This window comes from Rosa chinensis, chromosome 3 (assembly GCF_002994745.2).
Source record: "Rosa chinensis cultivar Old Blush chromosome 3, RchiOBHm-V2, whole genome shotgun sequence".
In the NCBI taxonomy this organism is placed as follows: domain Eukaryota; kingdom Viridiplantae; phylum Streptophyta; class Magnoliopsida; order Rosales; family Rosaceae; genus Rosa; species Rosa chinensis.
The window spans coordinates 31404772-31425701 of record NC_037090.1 but is presented as its reverse complement, the minus strand read 5'-3'; the positions used below and the strand labels follow the sequence as shown (position 1 = coordinate 31425701).

At 40.5% G+C, this 20930-nt stretch overlaps 2 protein-coding genes across 5 annotated transcripts; both read left to right on the top strand.

The window, feature by feature from the left end:
* Positions 1–5695: 5695 nt before the first annotated feature.
* LOC112191507 (protein BREAST CANCER SUSCEPTIBILITY 2 homolog B) lies at positions 5696–13673 on the top strand. 4 transcript variants are annotated; one of them, XR_002932981.2, is made up of 20 exons: positions 5698–6274; positions 6553–7938; positions 8020–8144; positions 8236–8390; positions 8722–8844; positions 8933–9118; positions 9201–9282; positions 9372–9422; positions 9510–9585; positions 9694–9805; positions 9894–9965; positions 10787–10982; positions 11065–11247; positions 11375–11517; positions 11599–11661; positions 11784–11994; positions 12414–12581; positions 12734–12813; positions 12906–13018; positions 13290–13673. XR_002932981.2 is itself a non-coding variant. In XM_024330855.2 (19 exons), the coding sequence occupies exons 1-18, from the start codon at positions 5971–5973 to the stop codon at positions 12782–12784; spliced, it is 3687 nt and encodes a 1228-aa protein (XP_024186623.1). In that variant the 5' UTR covers positions 5698–5970; the 3' UTR covers positions 12785–12813; positions 13290–13673. The 4 variants fall into 4 exon arrangements, 2 of the variants coding, with proteins under 2 accessions (XP_024186624.1, XP_024186623.1); XR_002932982.2 differs by having other exon boundaries at positions 12895–13018; XM_024330855.2 differs by lacking the exon at positions 12906–13018.
* A 2089-nt stretch (positions 13674–15762) lies between these two features.
* Positions 15763–20921, top strand: LOC112193398 (uncharacterized protein At5g08430). The gene is made up of 6 exons (XM_024333542.2): positions 15763–16773; positions 17613–17672; positions 18293–18343; positions 19562–19632; positions 19812–20005; positions 20331–20921. Exons 1-6 carry the CDS (start codon positions 15925–15927, stop codon positions 20735–20737), a joined length of 1632 nt encoding a protein of 543 aa, XP_024189310.1. The 5' UTR covers positions 15763–15924; the 3' UTR covers positions 20738–20921.
* The last annotated feature ends 9 nt before the right edge of the window (positions 20922–20930 follow it).

Genomic DNA, 20930 nt, shown 5'->3' with positions numbered 1-20930 from the left:
CAGGCACCTTCTCTTTCGGCTGCACAGGCGCAACAAGGACTCTGCTTCCGCCAACTACCCCTTGGTCAGCGCAGTTCCTGGCTGAACCACGGGCGAACCATCGGTGCCAAGATGAGAGTGGTGCGGCATCGGCAGCACCACTGGCACATCGGATGGGCTCACCGCTAGTATACCAGGATCAACGGTGGTTTGCTGGCAGGCTCACTGGCGTACATAGCCTCTAGGAAATTGTTGATCTCTGCACGATCCATGGCTTTCTCAAACGCCTCGCGACTGGCCTTGTTTCCTGGAGGTGATTCTGCAACCATCGCGCAAGTAAAAAAACAAAAAAAACAAAAAAGTTTACAAGTAACAGGCCGGCGGGAATTGCTTACCAACGGTGCGTGTCAGTTTCAGATCAACCAACAATTCCCACCTGGTGAGCAAACGGAGGTCGAGCAGGTTATGATTCTGCCAACAACCTCTTATCCTCGCTAGGCAACACTGCTTCTCATGCGTCAAATTGTAGCGAAGACCCGCTACACAAAAAAAGAAGCAAGGGTTATACAAAAAAAACACTACAGGCACATCGTACGGACGGTATCCGCCAAACTTCAATCACAAATGACTATCGACAACCTCGGATTGGCTGGAACTCTGACTTAATCCTATACGTCGGGGCCCCTTCATTCGCACTGGTGTCGTACTCCTACCCCGAGACCGCCACACAATAGGTTGCCCGCCAGGGAGACATAGAATCTTTCAGATTCTCTATCAACTTGGGTGCCCCCTGGCGGCGGGAGAGGTTCACCTACCCACTACACCCTTGCCGCTGCACATAGGTAAGCTCGTAGAAGTGAAGTACCTCCGCCATGGTCTGCCCTTCACACCCCGATAGGCGCCACAACGAGTTCAACGCCAATAGCAACTGCCACATGTTGGGGCAGATCTGCCCAAAGGCCAGACGAAACTCGCATACCAAGATTTGAAGATTGGGAAGTAATGGGAAGGTTACACCCTGGTGGAAGATGGCCTCGTGAACGGCGGCATGTCCCGTTGGCAAGATGGAGACCCTATCATCGGCGTTCGGCGGCCGCAACTTCACCACGCTGGGGAGATGAAAGACTTGCTTCACGCGGTTGACGGCAGCCTCCAACATCGGTCCTCCTGCCTAGTCAACGGCGGTTCCGTCGGGCAGAACCCAAGCTAATTCAACCTCCTCCCCACCAACCTCTCTCACCACTCCAGCGGAACCGCTAGCGGCGCTATTGCTCGCTAACCGCTCCTCCTGCCTTTTGCTAGCGGCAACTTCCTCTCTTGCCCTAGAACTCGAAGGACGACCAGCACAACCCATGGCAACCTCCCAGGGTATGGTCTGTAGCGGCACAATGTCTAGCAGTTCGGACGGTGAGGTTCCTGCAGGGGCAGACGGACGCAACTAGTCAATAAACACCCTATCCACCACGTTGAGCGACTCGTCAGACCCGAAATCCTCACCGCTCGAGATATCTACGACGCTAGCCATCCCACAACCCTAAAACCCAAACCAGTCAGTTCGCATAAGATCTAAGCTATCCCTTTATCAGTTGCATCCAAGAACACCAAGAACAATTACCCAGAAAATGCCAAAACAAGAACAAAGCACACCCGCACCCATATACTCAACCCAGATTCGACCATCTAACAAATCCCTAGACCCCAACTCTATCAAACACCAAAACCCATCCCCAAAACTCGCTTTACACCCTCAGCACACACCTGGAAGAACAGATAACACCCCAAATCAAAAATCCAGAAACTGACAAAAGCAAACACATAGAAATCCAATAGAACAAGGATGAGATTCAGAGTACCAACCTCAAAGGTGAAAGCTTTGGTGCAATCAAAGGCGCTTCTCTTCACTGCAGAAGATCTTCGTGCTTCAAAAGTCGATAACTTCATGGAATTGTAGCAATCTTCTTCTCGGAACGCAGGGCGAAGCTTGAAAACGACGACACTAGGTAAAAAGTACGAAATGTCAAACCTCCAGGTTTCCCTATCTTTTATGTCAACATCAAACTAATCTCGGCTGTCTGCCGAAAAACGACATCGCACCACAACCGTACACGTGCCCCACAAACGCACTTACTCTCCCGATTAACTCAGGCGACGCCTCGGTTACAAAATCAATAATTACTTGCATTAATGGCGAAGAGACGGGAGTGCTGAAAAGACGTTATCACGCACGCTAACCCAATCTATGACGGCCACGTGTCGGGCATTGTCAAACGAAGTGTCTACCCGAAGTAACCACTGACGAGGAAGACTACGAATCGACAGAGTCTTTGCTAAGCGCAACTCCGCTAGTGGAACTTCTCTCTTTCCATCTTGAAAGCCAGGTAGTCTCCGCTAAGCGCAACTTCGCTAGCGGAACTTCTCTCTTTCCATCTTGCAAGCGAGCTAGTCTCCGCTAAGCGTAACGCCGCTAGCGAGACTTCTCCCTCGGCACCTTGGACGTAGGACAGTCACAGTTGACTGAAACGCCATTCACCAGGCTGCAGCCAGGCGGGTACTCGCAACATGGCCGACCACTGATAGTCAGCGGAGGGACTCCCGCCAACGACGATTCCCAAGGCAACGCCTCACTTTCACAACGATCGCAAAGCGGCGTTGCAGTCAAAACATGGTCCTTCGGGACAGATGGGGGATGCATCAACACAGTCTTTGACGGCCCGATCAGGCATGTTGATCCCCGCCACTTGGGTATCAAAGAGTGGGTTCGCTACCCAACACCCTCTGCTCAGCGCAGCTCCCCTCAACAAACAATACACCGGCCAAACGGAGGTCTATCTTAGCCGAGGAGTGGGGGACTCCCTAGGGGGCCTAGCAGGGGCCCACCCGAAAGGGTATAAAGTGTTTGTTTAGTAAGTCCATGGTTGACAACACACTGACGCTAATTATGATTTTGCAAGACTAGCGGAAGCAATACTTCCAACCGCTAGGCAACTCCCCAACCAAGATTGCCCTCCTTGACTGGGGACTTGGGGGACTTGTACTTACATAAGCATTTGCAAGCATAATTAGCTATAATGAGCCATGCTCATGCTACCATCAGTGGTACCGACTCCCGCCAAATGAGTGACCTACCGGAACACAGCCAAGCAGGCTACCGCCTGAGCCCCGGCTTGCCCCCAGATCATCGCTGACGCGTCGCGCCAAGACAGCATCAGAAGCTCCAGAAGCTGGGGACTAAAGCATATCAGTCCCACATCGAAAACATGAAGAATATAAGCTCCTTCCTCACCTATAAAAGGTTCTTTTTTCTCTCCTCATTAATTACGCATTTTAATACCTATCTACTGTTACTTTGTCAACATAAATACATTGACTAACTTAGGCATCGGAGAAGAGAAGACCGCCCAACACGGTCTCCCTCTGACGCCCTCTGTATTCCACTTGATAGGTAGCAGAAGCTCTGAGAATATCATAGGTAACGGTCCGCTCATCGGACCAGCGTTAACAAAGGTTTAGCTACCGCTGAACTTTAAACATTAACAATTCAATTTCTTATTATATTTTCATTAATGTAAAAATTTCTCCAAGATTTCCAACGGTTCGGCTAAGTAACACATATTCAGTGAGAAGACCGACAAAAGAAAATTAGCTTACAATTGTATCCATAAATTAATGTTGTTAATATAATAGTACGTGTTCCCCTTAAAACCTAGAATGACTCAAGGTGTTATATCAAACCGGAGTGGAGCACATAGTTAGAAAGTGTAGTTTAGATTCAAATTATACTTGTTCAAAAAAGTTGAGAGTCATAGTTATTGATTTTTAAGGAATTGAACCACACATACTATTAACAAGATATTTTAGTAAACTCTCATATATAAATCTATCTAAATCCAGGATGCCAATAAAATAAGAAGCACGAGTGAGTCGATGGGCCCTGATGCTATGTCACATTGCTACTTGTTAAGAGAAATACACGGGGTGTCAAGAAGAAGACTGAGCGGGTCGGTCTATGTCACTCTGATGCCGAAGTTAGTTTCTTTGTATTTAATTTAACAAAATAACAGTAGGTAAAGTAGTTAATTCCCATTAATGAAGGTGGTTAGCCTTTTATAAATAGGCATAGTGGGAGTGGGTTTTAAGATGTTGGAGAGATGTCCTTGCTAAATGGTAATGTCTTAGGCTGGGACACCTCTTCATGTAATTTGAATGCTACCTCCCGTGTATCAAACTAGTGGAAGGTCTTGATAGTTGTGTCCATGACTTCAGTACCTAGGTTGGGTACCCCGGTTTGGGATGTTGTATAAGGTATCGACGGTGGTGCCAGTGGCGGAGCCAGAATTTCTTATCAAGTGGGGCATAAAATTAGAATTTAAATATATATACCAAAATTTTAATAAAAAATAATAAAGTAAAATAAAGTTAAGGTAATATTAATATTTTTCTCAAAATTACGTATTTTATTAATAAACTATATAACTTTAGATATTAGATAATTTTTCATTAGGGAGATATAATTTATTTTTAACTTTTAAAACTATAAGGAAAAAATATATTATTGTTCTCTAAAAGAAAGAAAAAACTAAAAGAAAGAAAAAAAATGAAAAAAATAACTTACCCAACATCCATGATTCGAACCTGAGACCAATTACAAAATCAATGCATATCTTGCCACTACACCAAGTTGGCTGATAGTGATCTTACTATACTCTAGGCTATTTAAACAAGTTTCTATGTACAGAAATTGAAAAAAATAAAAAAATCAGCGGGGCACGGGACCCACTGGGTCCCCATGTGGCTCCGCCCCTGGCTAGTGCATCTGTTGGTTGACCTTGATATCCTACTAGCATGCACAAGTCCCACAAATTCTTGTTCAAGAGATTTCCTGAGTGGGAACTTGATTCCGTCAAGTAGAACAACAAATGAGTTGGCGTTAGTCCCGCATGGGTCTGTACCCATGGAACCAAATTGTGCCCCTAGGGAGTCTCCCCAAGGAGTCCCCCAAGTTCGCAATCAATATCTATCTTGATCATGTCTCTGTGTTTTGGGTGCCTTGTTAGGGGCACAAATTTTTGCTTAAGGGGCTGGACCTTGGCTACACCAGTAGACCTTGGTTATCTCGATGGGTTACTTTTCTTGGGGCGAGGAATTTCGATCAAGGAACTGGACCTTGGTCCCTGATGAGTTACCTCGCTCCAGGGAGGGGTGGGGGGGAGAAGTTTTTATCAAGTGACTGGACCTTGGTTATCCCAGTGGTAACCCTTGCTCGCGAGGATTTTTGATCAGAGGACTGGACCTTGGTTTTTGAAAATCACATTAATGTGTTGCTGCATATTTTAGATGTGGCATGTTTTGATTTTGAACTTTTGATTGAAGTTTTACTACTATAATTGTTTGTCGCTTTGGTTTTCGTGATTTATGCACCCTTTGGCTTCCATGAGAATCTACGGCATCGTGGGGCACGTGGCAGCATTAGACGAATTTGTCATTTCACATTCCACGATCCTGAGTTGATTTTTCAACGAATGATAGTAATTTTCATAATTTTCTTTTTGGGTTAAATGGGTTGATGGAAACCTTTTTTTTGTTAGTGGGATGATAGGGAAAAGTTTTCCCTATAATTAGACCTATGGGTCAAGGACCTTTTTTTTTTTCTAGGCAATCATACAAAGTTTCATTTAAATTTTTGCACCAGACCTCCTAAAATTCAAGATGGAAATAAAAAACCATTCCCCACAAATACACTACTGTGTCACGAATCTGACCGCAGACGAATTTCTACCGGGATCTTCCTTCTTCAAAGTTTTCGTTTTGGCGCGCCTTTATTTTGTTTTTCCGCCATTTCTGCGATCCCCATTTTCAAAAAGTGAGAAGAAATAAAAATAAAAAAAAACACAGCGGAGAGCAAAACCAAATGAGAAAATCCGTGAGTCCCAATTCTCATTTCATAAATCGATCGCATTCCTAATGAGGTATTAGCAAAACCCTAAGTCCAAAATGTCCACCTGGCACATGTTCTCCGACGCCGCCGGCGGCAATTTCCGGTGGCGAATATCCGGTCCCGACCCTAATACCCCACCGCCGGACGCGGCCTTCTATTCGGACAACGAAAATCTCAGCTCAAGCACTCGCCTGCCTTCCATGTCCGATCTGTTGCTTCAAGGCTGTTCAAAACTCGCGGCGGAGAGTCAGAGAAATCACGACGCAGGTGTTGCCATGTTTCGCAATGGATTCGGAAGATCCGTTTCCGTCAAGCCGTCGTCGTTAGCCAAAGCGGCGTCGCTTCTGAACTCCGAATCAGGTTAGGTCACCGACTTATCCACATTTTGGGGAATTTCAATTTCTCTGATTTACAATTTTTTTTAATTTTTTTTAAAATTGTTGATCCTGTTCGTATTGAATTATAATCTGTCAATTAGAAACACTAGGAATGTGGGCAAATAGAAAAGAAAAAATTGTAGTTGCAAAAAGTGAAGTTTTTGTTGTTTGGGAAAAAATGGAGTTGCAATCTAGAGTAGATATGAAGTATGAACTACTCACGAGAGGCCGAATTTTCGATGCTATGTTTGTGGTGTGCAGGCCGAATGAAAGGTATAGAAAGTGAGAGTAGAGGTGGTTTCGGTGATTCCCTTTTCCAGACTGCCTCTGGGAAGATGGTTAATATATCTTCCAAAGGTCTTGTCAAGGCCAAGAGATTGCTTGGTTTGGAAGATGATAATGGTGACTGTAATCTTCCCGGTTTCAGCAGTGCCGGGGTTAAGGATGCTGTATCGGTTTCAAGGTCTTCATTGAATCATACGACTGGTTCAGTGCAAACTGGGTTAACGAATGTGTCCAATCTGAATTCTGTGCAAGCTGAAGTGCCTAGTACAGCTCGTACACCTTCATCAGTCAAGTTACATACACCCGGAGGGAGATCAACTTCTGTTTCTAGTGATGCATTTAAGACAGGTTCTGTGCAGAGTAGATGTAAGAATGAGTCTAACCAGAATTTTATGCAATCCGAGATGACTAATTCAGTTTCTACACTTTCATCAGTCCAGTTACATACACCCAGTGGTAGAACTTTGTCTGTTTCAACTGATGCACACAAGACTGGTTCAGTGCAAAGCAGATTTAAGAATGAGTCCAAACTAAATTATATGCAATCCGAGCCTAGTTCAGCTTGTACGCCTTCATCAGCCAAGCTACTTGCACCTGGAGGAAGCTCTAAATCTCTTTCCACCGGTGCACATAAGACTGGTTCTGTGCAAAGTGGAGTTACAAATGAGACTGATCCGAGTTTTATGCAATCCCAGAAGCCTAATTTAGCTCCCAAACCTCCATCAATCAAGTTCCATACAGCTGGAGGAAGATCTATATCTGTTTCCACTGATGCACTACAACGTGCAAGGAGTCTTCTTGGTGACCCAGACTTGGGAACTCTCCTGAATGAGGGGAACTCAGACTTGGATCAGACATTTCCAAAAGGTAGAGAACATGATAGTCACACTGCCTCTTCCCACCAGAAAATACCTAAGACCAAATTTTTAACGAAGAGTTTTGTATCTCCACTGCAATCATCCACTAATCAAGTGCGGACATCAGCAGTCAAGTCAGATAGTACAAATTGGGGCACTAACCTGATCAGCCAATTTGATGTTGTTAGCAATGAAAATGCCTGCAGGTCAAATGGTGAGTTACCTTGTGGGAAAAAACCCTTCAGCAACAAACCCCGTACCCTTACTACAGTAGAAAACAATTATTTGGCAAATGGCACTGGTGAAAGGATTAATCCTGTTGAAAGGTCACTAGCCAAGCCATTGGTGGATATTTCAAATACCATTGGCACCACTCCTCTGAGTAATATACAAATGACTGGTGTAAAGAGGAGGCTTGGAGGAAATTCTATTTCTCCATTCAAGAAGCCTCGCATTTCCAACTTCTCCACCCCATTGCATAAGAATGTTCCATGTGTTCCTAATGGTATACTATTTAAGTCTCAATTACCTTTTTTATATTGGTTATCAATGAAAAACATTTTCATTTAACCTTCCATTCCATCAGGTTTGTCTACCTTTCCGTCTGACCATTCAAGTGGCAAAAGAAGGGTTTCTACTCGATATCCTGTCCTGGTGACCAGAATGTCTTTGAAGAAATATTTTGGAATGCCACCAGCAGATCAAACCATGGTATGGAGATTGATAGTTCTGTTTTTTATCAGCAACAAAATTTCTTTGTCTTCTCCCACTGATACCTTTTTATGCATCAAATTGAATTTAGGTGGACTGCATGTCAGATCAGGTGAGAAGAGTTACAGCAATTAATGCAGAAAACTACATGTTTCCTGATGAATCTGGCTTAAACTACGTAGGGGCAGAAGCTTTTGTCCACATGTTGGCTTCTTCCGGAGCCTCAACACAAAATACTTCCAGAGAGTAAATATTTCCGTCCTTAAAATACTTCTATTCAACAATGTTGGAACTCTCCCTCCCTCCCTCCCTCTCTCTCTCTCTCTCTCTCTCTCTCTCTCTGAGATATAACTGGGTTATATTAGATAAATAAAAGCTGCATGGTTTGAATTCACTCACATCTAGAAAATTGCCTCTGCAATAGTAGCATGGCTGGCTGTATGAATTGGTTAGGAATTCTTGTAAGTTTGCATTGTATGGAACCCGTGCATTTCGTTAGAAGGATGTATGCCATTCTGTATCTTAGATTATTCTATACCACCTTTTGTTGAGATTCTGATATTATTCCTCTATCTAGGTGGGTCATAAATCACTACAAGTGGATTGTCTGGAAACTGGCTTGTTATGAGAGATGCTATCCAGCTAAAGCTTTAGGAAATTTTTTGACACTGCCCAATGTGCTTGAAGAATTGAAGTATAGGTATCTGTACTTATACTATACCTATATGTTACTCCTATGGTGGCTTGTGGGGCATCCAGGATTAACAATATGTAATGCATTTGTACAGATATGAAAGAGAAGTGAATCATGGTCACCGCTCTGCAATTAAGAAAATACTGGAAGGAGATGCATCACCTTCTTCGATGTTGGTCTTATGCATTTCAGCTATTCGCTCAAAACCTGACCCAAATGTGGAGACTAGCTCCGGAGCTGAAAATAGTAGTGCCACAAAAGTTGAACTTACTGATGGGTGGTAAGAAATTACATTCTCTATGCTTTAAACTATATTTGGAGATGGCATGTAAGATTTATTTTATTTTTATTTTGTTTCACAGGTATTCAGTGGATGCTATTCTGGATGCTCTCCTATCAAAGCAGCTTGCTGGTGGAAAATTGTTTGTTGGACAGAAACTTCGGGTAGTTAATATGTTGTTCTATTGTTTTTCTTTGATGGAAGCATTGTGTACCAATTTCGGCTTGCTTACATTGCGTTTTTTCTTATGAAGATTTGGGGAGCAGGACTCTGCGGCTGGGTTGGGCCTATTTCACCCCTCGAGGTTGGCATTTTGACTTTTCTTTTAAGTGAATTTTTAAACTTTATTTCCTGCTTAGAGGGATTTCTCAGGTTTCTGGTTCAACTTCAGGTGTCAAGAGAAGTTATGTTAAGGCTACACATAAATGGCACATATAGAGCTCATTGGGATGATCAATTGGGATTTTGTAAGAACCATTTGGACCACATTAAGTTTTCTTATTTTCCAGTTTTGCATGTGTTTAGAGTTTTATCGTAATGCTTCTGATGTCTGATCCTCAACTCTATTCATACAGGCAACTGTGTTGGTGCTCCGTTAGCATTTAAGTGCATCAAGAGCGATGGGGGTCCAGTTCCTTGGACTCTTGTAGGAGTCACAAGGATATTCCCTGTTTTATACAAAGAAAGGTCATTTGGAATATCTTCTATAATTACTTGAGACAATACTATGTTTACTACAATATGAAAATGACACTGGTTTTCCTTTTACTTTTAGGTTAAGTAATGGAAGATCTGTTGTGAGGTCGGAGAGGTTGGAGACCAAAATGATGCAATCATATAGCCAGAGGTGTGTCTTCTGCTAAGAAAGCCAACTATAACTTCCTTTTTGAAGACATTTGTAGTTCATATTTCCTTTAAACATTCTGAAAACTTTCAGCTTAGCTTCTGAAAGTGTTCTCCTGTCTCTAGGATCTTGACTTTTTTCATTGCAAGTATTGTCAAGAATCGTTCCTTTCTTGTTACAGTTATTTTTATTGTAGGAGGATACATACATATACATAGTCATATACTTAAAAGGATAAGAATAAATCCTTTCCCTTTCAAAAAGTATAAAACAGCTTTGAGATACGTTAGAAGCTACAATATCTAATTTGAACCATTGTAGAAGATCATTAAATGATCTGGTACACAATTCTTCTTTAGGTTATGCTGTTCTAGATGCTGCAAGAACTTAAATGAAGACTGGGCCCTTTGCATTTGCTTAGGCAGGAGAAAGTGATCTGTTGATAAGTTTTGTGCTCATATATACAGTACTTGGAATTTGGATTTATCTGATATTATAAAAAATAATAAACTTCAATAGATCCAGGACACTTGTAATTTATTTCCTTATTGAGTTGATCTCATGGAAACTTCTACTCTTGTTATTTGTTCTCATGGGAATTGTCATTCTCACTATTGTTTTTATAGAAGCAATCAAATGTTCACCATTCTTGAGATTCTATAATTTTGACCTAGAGTGGTCATCTAACAATGATACCCTTGCTGTTCTTCATGTGTTTTTGTTCCCCTAGAAAATCATGTTATTGTTGCCCTCTCAATCCCTTTGTGTGTATACTCTCTTGCAAGTATCCTCTGTACTGTGATTGATATTTCTCATGGATGCAGGCGCTCTAATGTTATTGAGGGCATTATTTCTGAGTTCCAAAGAGGATTAGAACATTCGCATACATGTAATGAGAGAGATAGTGAAGGAGCAAAACTCTTGAGGATACTAGAGACAGCTGCTGAACCAGAAGTTTTAATGGCAGAGATGAGTACAGAACAATTGAATTCTTTTACCAAATATCGAGCAAAATTAGAGGTCGGTTTTAATTGTTTTGACTTTTGATTGAATAAAAGTTTTCCATAGAAAGAGATTTTGAAGATGGCAGGTTTGGCCTTAGGCAATCAAGCAATCAGACATGGAGAAATCAATTATGAAAGCACTAGAAGATGCTGGATTAGCTGAGAGGGAAGTGATGCCATTAATGAGGGTGAGGGTAGTTGGACTAACTAGAAACTTATATGAAGGAGAAGACAGTCCCAAAGAAGGCTTAATAACAATCTGGAACCCATCAGAGAACCAGGTGAATCCAATCTCTCTCTCTCCCCCCCCCTCTGCTCCATCGAACCATTATTATTTGATTGCTACACTGCTTACGAACACTATTGAGTATCCACACAAGTGGCTTACGTATTCCTTTGAAAGAGCAGAAGTCTGAGTTGGTCGAGGGGCAAGCATATACTGTTTCTGACCTTATACCAACAAATTTGGCTGCTGATATTCTATACTTGCTAGCAAGAGGATCCAAAACGAAATGGAAGCCTTTATGTCAGCAGGCAGTAGACCACTTTAAGTATGTATTATGATTATATGTTTCTGTTTTTTGTTATCTATTATCTTTTTTTTTCCTCTCAAAAGTTTAAATGCATCTCAGGCCCTTTTTTAGTCCTCGCAAATCAATACTATTGTCAGATTTTGGTCAAGTTCCTCTTTCCAGGTGAATAGTGCTAAGCCTACCCTTTCCATTTTTATTCTTCTGTTCATTCTAAAAGAAAAGTAATTTTAACTTAGTTTATTCTAATTTCTTTTTATTTGTTGGGTCGAGGGTTCGTTCTGCAGTGAATTTGATATTGCTGCATTCGTTGTGTTTGTGGGGGAGGTTTATGTCGCTGGTCACCAGAAGAAACAGTGGGTGTTTGTGACAGATGGCTCCATTTCTGAATCAAAGTCAGAAGAATTAAACGATTCTCTACTTGCCATCTGCTTTTGTTCACCGCATATCGATGATCAATCAGATGTTCCTATAAACTACAACCTCGCAGGTTCAACGGTATGTAATGTTCCTTCTCAACAGTCACTCATGTCACTTGTCTTCAAAAGTTGTTCAATTGGTATAAACTAAAGACAACAATTGTCATGTGAAACACAGCTAGTAACCTGAAATAGACTAATAGAATAACAAGTTGGCATTTCCTGTGTCTTAATTCTGAACTCTGAATAGATCTGAATTTGTTTGAAATCTAAGTGGAAATTAATATTAGATCTGAGTAGTATGTTTGTTTCTGCTCTCTCTCTCTCTCCCCCTCCCTCCCTCCCTCCTCCCTGTGTGTTTCCAGACGTAAGTTTACAGTCATAACTCATAATGCTAAGCCTGCCACGTTTAAACCACATGACGTGGCATTTGATGTGGTAATTGATGTGTTTTCTTTGACAAATTATCTATAACCTTTACATGTTTTGTGTTTTCAGGTCGGCTTTTGTAATCTTATCAAGAGAGCAAAGGACCAAATGAATGCTCTTTGGGTAGCTGATGCTACAGAAAACTCGGCTTACTTTTTGAGTTTTGACTCTCCACATTGTTCACATCTCAAAGGTGCTGCTGCCTCTGCTGAAAGATGGGGAAGAATCTCTAGCTTGGTCTGTATTTTAAAACTTTAATTGTAGTTAATGGTGTATAATCTATGTTTCTCTTTTTGGGAAAGTAATCTAGTTCTCTTCTTCTTCTTTTCTTTTCTGGAAAGGAATCTATGTTACTCTCTGCTAATGTATTTCCTCGGATCTGTATGCAGACCATCAGTAGGCTTAAGGAGAGGGTTCTATTTATTATTGGTAAAGGGTAGATGGTGAAAGGAGCTGATTTCAAATGTTTGTAAGTCTTCGTGCACCTTTCTGTTTTATGACATTAAGATAGGGTATCCAATGCTTTGTGTAGTCATGTTCTTTGTTTAAGTGTGTGTGCAGCAGTCTTGATTTTGGAAACTAGAGTGCTGAGTGAACTCAAAAATAAGAATGCCGGTGTACAATATTCCATTTGACTTGAGTTTCCACCTCAATGCCATCATAGACAAGAAATGGTAGTTCAACTTGGGCTCTTCCTTTTTATGTATACTTTGAAAACTTATGGAGGTTATTTCAATGCAGTTGATAATGATAGGGACTGTATAGCACCAATTAGGTTATTAGCTTGTACTGTTCCTCAAAATTTACTTGGCCTAGATTGTAGATAGTAACTTAAGATACACAAGTTGAGCTGGGTTCTTGCAGTTTACATAGTAAAGGTTCGTTAGAGAATTAACATTTGCTTCTTGGCAATTGTGCTAATGGTGCCCCATTTTTTTCTGACAGATTTTCGCCTAGCATTCAATTGAGAAAAGCTTCAACCGGGAAGTAGCAAAAGCATGCATGGTCAGAAGAAACTAGCTTCCACCTGATGCCATTTTTGAATTGGTACTCATACGTGGGCGTTTATACTTCTGAAGGCATTACAAATTACTTATTTATATCGCAGTCAAGCTAAGTAATGCCTCCGTCTACTCGCTGATGACCATAGATATGCAAGCTTTTGTACCTCTTGTTAGGAAAATCTGATTTTTTGTGCTGCCCAGTAGAGAGAGGCTAACATATATCAGGTTCAAACAAACAGAGGCTAACATAGTAATCCATACTGTATCCCACACTCAAGTTTCCCATGTTTGTCATATATCATTATATCATCTTTTGAGTTGGTAATTCGGTTTAAGGCTTCTGAACGTGGCTGTCAGGTTTAATTTTTCAAGAGCCATTTTGCACCACGGTTATGAAGAAATGTTCTTGTTTTGAGGAAATTTGAAAGAACTCTCATTGTAAAAACCGTCTTCTTCAAATAATCCCAACTCCATTAATCATTACAACCCTTGTGCTGATATTCAACTTGGTTGCTCATTCTTTGGCTCAATTTGCTTTGAATTGTTGCAACTCGAGGGAAGATTAGCCATTGGCCAGTGGATACTGGATAGCCTTCAAGAGCAGTGACTCCTAGTATCAGAAGGATTTGACTGAAGGGACATTGTGGGTAGTTCAGAAAATGTCATCAAAAGAACCGAGCTAATTTGATCTTATGCTAGGGTAATTAAGTAATTACATTCACGTGTGTTTCCATTCGATCAATGGAGATAAATTCATAGGCTACAGTGTATCGTGGACAACCTCACATTCAATTGAGAAATCAAAAGCCAGGATAACGTCAAGTTTATGTCGATTATTTCTTCAATTTCATACTGTTCTGATTATGAAGCTATAACCGCATCTCCATGTAGGTATGTTATGTTGCCCACCCCCCCTAACATCAAGCTAAGTGACTTCGTAACAACAAGTCAACAACCCTCACCAACAAATATTTTTTTTTACTTCTACGTTTACCAATAGTAGGGAGAATAGAAGAACAAATCCTCCAAATATGTACCTTAATCTTACCAGGCGCCTCCACGTTCCACATTAACTTCCACAAATGAGATGAATCCATATAACTGGACGCAGCATCATCAAGTAACAAATCATAGGCCGATCTGTACGCACTCTTAATAGTGAAGCATCCCTTTGAATCGAAATGCCAAATCATTCCATCTTCTACATGCCTCTTACTTAGTGGTACAGACAGAAAAAGTGAAGCATCTTCATTATCAAAACAGTCTTGTACTAACCCCGTATCCCACATTCTAGTGGTAGATATCAAATCCGATATCATATGCACATCCTCCCTTCTTCTCATGATGCGTCGAAAAAGAAAAGGTGCAGAAAGAAAATCACCGTTAGGATAATAATGAGCTTTAAATAAACGACTAACCAGAAACCCATACCACCCAAGCCAACCAGTGAATTTTTTTTTATCACCACCCTGGCTTAGCACACATATGTTGCAAAGAGTCACAAAAATGTCGAGGCAGCAAAAAGAAACTCCTCATTGCATAAGAGCATCTTTAGCAGACTCTCTATTTTGGCTCCTTAGCTATTTTGGAGAGCATGTTTAGCTTTTTATCTATTTTAACAGCTGCACCAGACTCCTAAGTGGCTCTCTATTATAACCTTTAGCTATCTCGCTCCTAAATATAAAGAGCGAGATGAGGCTTTCTATAATTTAAAACATTCATTTTAAGTTATTTTATGTAATTAATAAATACATTTAAACTATTTAATCTTCATTTAAAAATTAATAAAAATTCAAAACTAGCTAAAATAGAAAGTGCAGACGTAATTCTAAAGTGGCTAGCTAAAATAACTTTTTAGCTATTTTAGCTAAAATTGGACTAAAAAATGACTAGCATTGCTAATGATGCTCTAAGACGGCAAATGCTTGAGCCACCACTCTAATGAGCAAATCTTTACCTTCACTACTTAATAGCTTTGCCCCGCCATCCCCTCCAACTTACTTACTCAGTCTCTCTTTAATATAAACAAAAGGCTCAGAACAATTCCTACTCAAATAAGTAGGCAACCAAGATATTTATCATGCTTGGCTACAACCTTCCACTCCTAAAAGTTGTTGGAAATCCACATCAAGGCTTGAGGGCAGCTGCACCAGCCCATTTTATAAAAATAAAAAAAAACCCACATCAACCTTCCTTACTAAAACCAATACTACTCGTAGCAAAATTAACCTCCTATCTATCCAGAAGCTAATTCATAATCATGCATAAAATAGATTTAATTACAACACATTCATCCACAAAATTTCAGTTCCATCAAAAACAAAGCATAGCCTCAACTGGAAACGGTCTTAGGAAAACGCCCCGTTTTGGGAAACTAATTAATAAATTCGTTAGAACCATTCCAGACTCCCACAAGCGGAAAAAGAAAAAAAAAAAAAAAAGGAACGGCCTCTCTCTCCGTCTCTCGTGTGTGCATTGGGAATCGCGCAGTGTCAGTGGCACTTGGTTTTGACTTTTGACTCCTCAAATATAACAACCCCACTACTACTGATAGCGACGCTACAACTGACTCAGTCATGGGCTCTTTCACTTGGGTTGGGGAGTACAACGCCGCCGTCACCGCCACCGCCGATGTCGACGCCGCCGCCGCAGCTGCTGCTGCTCCGACGAGGAGGAGCAAGAGGCTGCACCGCCCCAAGAAGTTTGAGTTTCTCAGCTGGGGCTCGAGGCCGCTGATTGAATTTCTCGAGTCGATTGGGAAGGACACGACGAAGCAGATCTCCCAATACGACGTCGCTACGATTATCACCGACTACGTCAACCACCGCAGGCTTCTCCACCCGACGAAGAGGAAGAGGATCGTCTGCGACGACGGGCTTCATTCTCTGTTCGGCAGGAAGACCATTGCTCGGATCAAGATCTACGATTTGCTCCAGCCGCATTTCGCTGAGAATCTCGAGGACGATTCCGATGATTCGTCGGATGAGTCCGACGACGACGGTTTGGACGAGGAGGACGAGGATAAGCAGCGGCGGCAGCAGCAGCAGCAGAGGAAGAAGCAGCAGAAGAGGAGAGCCGCCTCGGCTCTGCATGCGCCTCCTCCGGTTCCGAAAAGCTGCTACGCCGCCGTGATTCCGGAGAATTTGAAGCTGGTGTACCTGAGGAGGTCGGTGGTGGAAGCTCTGCTGAAGCAGGGCGAGGCTCAGGTGTTTGAGGACAAAGTCGTGGGGAGCTTTGTGAGGACGAAATCGGACCCCAATGACTATCTGCAGAAGAATTCTCACCAGCTAATGCAGGTGAAGGCGATTCTGAAGAAGCCGGAGCCGAATTCGGAATCGTCTGCTGGAGGTGGAGTTCTTCTTCAGCTTCATGGGGCTGTTAGAGACTTCTCCGTTTCCATGCTCTCTGATGATAACTTCTTCCCGGTAGTCTACTCATATTACTCTTTTGCTTCTTCTTCAGTTCTGTATGAAACTGTTCAAGATATAAAACTTCGATTTTCGAATCGGTTTATGTCCAATTTTAGTATGATAGGCAATAGAACTTGTTTGATACACTTGCTAATTTGATGTTTAAATTTGTCTACATGCATGCTTTGTGTCTAAATTTTAACTAAATTTGAATGCTCTATGCATTTCCGTTTTCTAAACCTTGAGTGGTTGAGTGTCTTGGTATTCTTTTTTCGAAATTTGGTAATACACTACTTTCTCTCGTTTAGGAAGCAAAATCAATTCCGAAATATATGCAGTTATACATAATGTCTTGCATAGAATCACATTGGTGGGATTTTGAACAACCTGGCTGATCAACATATAGTATACTCCTAATCAGTCTTAGTCTGATATATAATCTTTACTGATTTGTCTGACTTTGTAAATTGGGGTTGGCTACTTAGCTGGTTCTGCAGTCCGTTGGTCCTTATGGACCACTTGTCTATCCTCTTATGTACTTCGAGTTTTTTGTTTAATACATATTAGAGGAAATCCTGATAAGGATCACAAATAGTTTCCATTACTGCATGATGTTGTAAATTTCTTCTTATCCCTGGCATTGAAGTATAGTTTCACCAGCAAATTATAATTGAGATATCTCCGCACCTTTTCTACCCAATGACAATCCTTATACTAAATTTGCCCCTATTTCTTTATTTGTAGTCCACTTAAACCGTCCAAACAACCTCCCCAAAAATCCGTCTGGTCCTGGTCATTGTGATTAGTGTAACTGTGGACGCTTTACTGATCTCCGTAATCGTTTGTGTTTGCAGGAAGAATGTGAGGATTTACGTGAAAGAGTTAAAGGTGGTTTGCTGAAGAGACCTACAGTGGTAACTATACTCCCTAACTACCAGTTGCATCGCCACATTTATAAAAGCCATTTTTCTTATATCAAGATCTATATGTTCTGGAAACAGAGAAATAGTGTTACCAAGCTTATGGAAATTGTCTTGATTTAATATGTTTATTAACTTCCAATTTTCTACATATAATGAAGCAAGATGCTTGTTCTTATCAATAGAGTTCCTGAGGTGAAATCTAGGTTATAGTCTGGCCTTCAAGGTTTTAAAGCAAATAGTTTTAGTGGCCCACGTTTTACTTCTTTCTATGCCCAGACACAGTTTTATGTCTTGGTTCAATGGATGTGAGTTGCATCATAATTGAAAAACCAGTTGGTGATTGATGCAGGACAAATAGGATTTTAGTTAAACTTTATAGAGGTTAGGACCTTTATAAGTATTACTGATCATTTGGATCTATCCTCCATGAGTCTACTCAACTCGCTGAACCTTCAAAGTTTGGTTGTTCTTGTTTGAATGTTTTATTCTGTCAACCTTGCCTTGAATAGATTTCATATTTGCAGTATTCATATTTCTGTTGTTATAATTTTGCTATATGTGCAAGTAATTTTACTCTCATATTGTTAATGAGCTTGCTACATCTTTGATAGGTGGAGCTTCAACAAAAGGTCCAGATCTTGCATCTGGATGTAACAAAGCATGTAAGTATTTGACCAGAAAAAATGTTGCATGTTAACAAAAGAATGTATGCCCAAGTGTTCTGCAAGGTGGTGTAGATAGCTAGTTTGTTATGGTCATGTTGACATGTGTTGAACCCAAAATAAAGATATGTTTATACGTCCTCATAAACTGAAGTCAAGAGCAAAATACCAATGACATTAATGAAATACTTATAAATGGTTTTAAAATGCCTAATAAACTGTTCCGAACTATGAGTACATCATGTTTGATTGTTAGAAGCTTTTAGCACCATGCATATGGTAGTGCTTTGAGATATATTATGATTTTGATAGAGGAACATGATCCTAACTTGTAAATGAAGTTTGCATTTGGTTGTTTCCATCAGAACTTAGTTTCTGAAATTAAAGTTAAGAGAATATTGCAATGATTCTGGATTTGGTGTATAGTATTTTATACCTGCAAAGTACACAATTTCCAGTTGCATATTCATACGAGAATTCTATAGTTTTCATTGTAGACATTCCATTATAGAATGTTCTACAGCTAGGTTCTTCTCACTCAATGACTAACAAAATAATATTTGCTTGCATCTAAGGGTGGTGTCTAGTTGTCATTAATGGTATTCTGTAGCCGTGCCACAGTGATTTGTTTCTTATCATATTCGACACCTTCACTAACAGTTATGATTATCTTTAGTTTATTTATTTTTCATTATGCTGTATTCCACATCATGGTCCTCGGGGAAAAGTTGTTTTCTGCTCACAGTCAAATGTTGTCACTGGGTCAGGGCATGCATCTTCCATTCATCATCAGTGGTGCTTGCTTGTTGTTTTTTGTTTTGTTTGGTGCACCTTATGATTGTCACTTAGTATCTGTAATAAGTTTTTTTATCCCATAAAAAAGTGATGTTAGTATTTTCACTATGGTCTTTTTTCATGTCCCCCCGCTTTGCATATAAGATTTTTGCTTTGCTAAATGTCTTATGTTATTATTTTATTTTGAATTTTTTTTCCGTTTCCTTGATAAACTATCGTATATCATATTGTGTAATTGGCCTAATAACTTTGCTGATTCTTTATTATTACTGATTAATTGTATGTGGAACTGTATATTGTTCAAGTAAATAAATGTAGGTGTCTCCCTTGTCGGAAAATTAAAATATTGACTTCTGATGCGTTTGATTCAAGTGGAGGTTGATAGTGTGACCATTTCTTTATCTTGCTATGGATTTGTTTCAGTGGCTTGTGAGAGAACTTCAATACTTACAGAACTCAATTGATCGAGCGAATGAAAAGGGATTGCGCCGAGAATATCCTTTCAAATTATTTACAGCTTATATGCCATACTTGAATATGTTGAGTAATTTAATTTGCATAGAAGTATTGCCCAGTCAATTATTATAAACTAAAAATGAGGCAAAGCGTCCATATTTTATAGTAAAAGTGAAAGCAACTGCACAGTGTTTCCTTAGCTTGATTATTAATTTACGCTGTTTGACTACTTGGAAAGAAGGGAACTGCTGCAGTCACCAGATGAACAAGCACGTCTTTTGCGAGAGGTTCCCGAAGTTATTGCAGAAGAATTAGAGGAAGAACCAAAAGATTCTCCAGATGAAACAGAACAAGGAAACCATGGCTCCCCAGGACATATCCTCAGGGGAGAATCAACTCCTATTTCTGAAGGTGCGTCATCAATAAAAACTTGAAAAATCTCCAAGTTGTCTTTTGTTTTGAGTTTGGATTTGCAATAGAAATTTATATGGCTGAACAGAAGTGTTGAAGGAACCCCATAGGTTCTCACTTCTCTAGTTGTCAAATTTCTGGTTCTGGACTTGTTTATGTATTTTATTATTATTATAGATGTAAGAAAAGATGTTAAGATATGAACGGGTGAGGCACACTTGTTTTGAAATCTTTAGTTGTCTTTGTATTCCAACTCTGGACATGGGAGGAACTTATTACTTTAAAAAGAAAGACTGATCCTTATGGTCTTGTGATTTTTGTGCAGCATGCGAGGATGATGATTCTTTGCAGAAGTGGCAGAAGCAACCTGCAGAGTCTGTAAAAGAGATACTTGATGCAGAGGACAACAAGGCTTCTCAGCAACTTGTGGATAAGCATGTAGTGATATCTGAGGTAGTGGATGTAAGTGATGACGACGAAAGTGAAGAACCAGAATCTGAAGAAAAGTACGAGATTCCTATTCCCCAGCTGGGAACCTTAATGTGGCATTATTCCGATCCCCAAGGAAACATACAGGGTCCTTTCTCAATCATTTCCTTAAAGCGCTGGAGTGATTCTGACTACTTTCCTCCAGATTTCAAAATTTGGAAGACAGGTCAGAGTAGTAATGAAGCTGTATTATTGACCAAAATTCTTCGTGGGAATTTTCTAAATAAAAGTGTATACCAATAAAATTTGTATCCATAAGTTCATGGTTCAGCTGTAATTATGTTTGTGATCAATGTACTATCAGGGAATAATTTTAGTATATGGCATTCTCGCCATAGTCATAATGTTGATTAGCAGAGGATTACAGTGATTTGTTCCTTGGATTTTTTGATTGATATTACAACCTTTGGATGGCGTCAGTGATGGAGATTTGGTC